Source organism: Primulina huaijiensis, chromosome 9, assembly GCF_012295235.1.
Source record: "Primulina huaijiensis isolate GDHJ02 chromosome 9, ASM1229523v2, whole genome shotgun sequence".
Classification (NCBI taxonomy): domain Eukaryota; kingdom Viridiplantae; phylum Streptophyta; class Magnoliopsida; order Lamiales; family Gesneriaceae; genus Primulina; species Primulina huaijiensis.
Window position 1 is genome coordinate 6,872,740 of NC_133314.1, and position 1,871 is coordinate 6,874,610.

A 1,871-nucleotide genomic window follows, 5' to 3' on the forward strand; every position below is an offset into this window, starting at 1 on the left:
CCCCTTTTTGAACGATGAAAATGGAATTATATGAACAACCAACCACAAAACAACGTGGAATGGACTAGTGTTCCTTCAGCCGCTTCAACCCACCGTCCGCCACCTGAATCCCACCTCTCACCAGCGGCGTCGGCGCCACTTCCGCCACTGTGCTCTTCCGCTTGCGCATTAAGGATGAAGCACCAACCGGCAATGCGGTCGACCTCTTCGACTTGATACGAACCGGCTCGGGTTCACCGGAGTTTATCCTAAGAGGGAAGTTCAACAAAGCCTTCGCCCCCCGCATCTGGAACGCCGCCCTGTCATAGGCCAACGCCGCGTCCTCCGCCGTCTCGTACGTCCCTAGCCATACTCGGGCTCCATTCTTCGCAGGGTCTCTTATCTCGGCCGCAAACTTCCCCCAGGGCCGTCGCCTCACTCCTCTGAAATGCAGCAGCCTTGGCGGCGACACCGGAGGCGCCAACATTTCCTCGGCTCTCTGTGTAGCTGCGTGGAAACTTATGATCTGGGATGTTTCAAAGGCCATTCCCGGCTCTGCCTTAACAGCCGAGGCGGCAACGATGGGAGGCGGCTGCAGCCACCCTGCATTGGCGCCGCCGCTGATTATGCTGTACAAAAACATGTCATCGGAATCACTTTCTGTAAAAGATAGATCCCCGGAACTCAGTCTTTCTCCACCGCCATTTTCGCCGGAAAAGAACAGAGGGTTCTGAGAATCATCAAGCAAATGTCTGCTTATGGTTTCAAGAAGAGCAAGATCAGCCTCATAATCACCATTTTCATACTCCATTCTGCAGAGATTAAATTTTTTGTTCAAAAATCTGATCTAAATATCAAGAAAATTCAATGGTTTGATCCGGTAGAGATAGAATAGTCAGCGATTTTCCTAGCATCCGTACGTGGGTGGGCTTTATATAGTTTCACAGTTGGAAGAAGCTAAGATTCATGCATTTATTAAATAAATCTATTTCACGTTTGTGGAGTAGCTAGGAAGGGAACTTTCATGGAATTTACGTACGTTTTAAATTTTGACTCACGTGCTAATTAAATTCATCAAATGTCCTTTAGATTACATGATACAAATGGAATATTTAAAATTAATTTAATCAATATTTTTTTTCACAAACGCATAGCATGCAACTAATAATTCATAGGTGGGGCCACAAAGGAACCATCCACATTTGAACTATATATAGTAACTTTTGACCAAAATGTATTTAGATTGAATATTCCGTGGCATGCATATATGACTCTTAATATTTTAATTACTCAAGTGGCTTTTATTTAATTTTCAGCCGTGTGAACCTTTCATTGGACAAATTGGTCCATTTATATTTTATTTATATTTAAATTTACCACTGGTTAAAGTTTTGTCAATTTGATGACTATGGACTACATATATATTTGATTTATATCAACTATGCATCATATAAAAATTGCATGGACATTTTTGTATTCTCACACTAAAAGAATTTTTTATTTTTACTTCGTCACTAGTTATTTCGACGATTGTTAATTATGAAGTAGTATTTACCAATCAACTTCGGTAATAACATCGACGAAGTAAAACATTATTTTTTTTACTTCACAATTTAAAAAACACGGGTTTCATTTCTAATTTTTTGTAACATTTTACTTCGACAGAGTAGTTTTGATAAAGTAAAAACTTAAAAAATTGAAATTTATATTTAGTGAAGTAAAAAAAAAGAACCATAATTTAAATTAATCTCCCTTAAATTATCTCTTAATCCATCGAGATCCTCATTGAAAAAAAATATCGAGATTTGCGGATATATACTTATGGATTCGTGGATATATATTTGTGGATTTGTGGATATATTGAAACGTCTACTATTTTTAAAGTGCGGAAA

General features: G+C 39.3%; 1 protein-coding gene across 1 annotated transcript; it reads right to left on the reverse strand.

The window, feature by feature from the left end:
- LOC140985380 (ethylene-responsive transcription factor 1A-like) lies at positions 1-884 on the reverse strand. Its single transcript, XM_073453233.1, has one exon. The coding sequence runs from the start codon at positions 788-790 to the stop codon at positions 65-67; it is 726 nt and encodes a 241-aa protein (XP_073309334.1). The 5' UTR covers positions 791-884; the 3' UTR covers positions 1-64.
- Between the last annotated feature and the right edge of the window lie 987 nt (positions 885-1,871).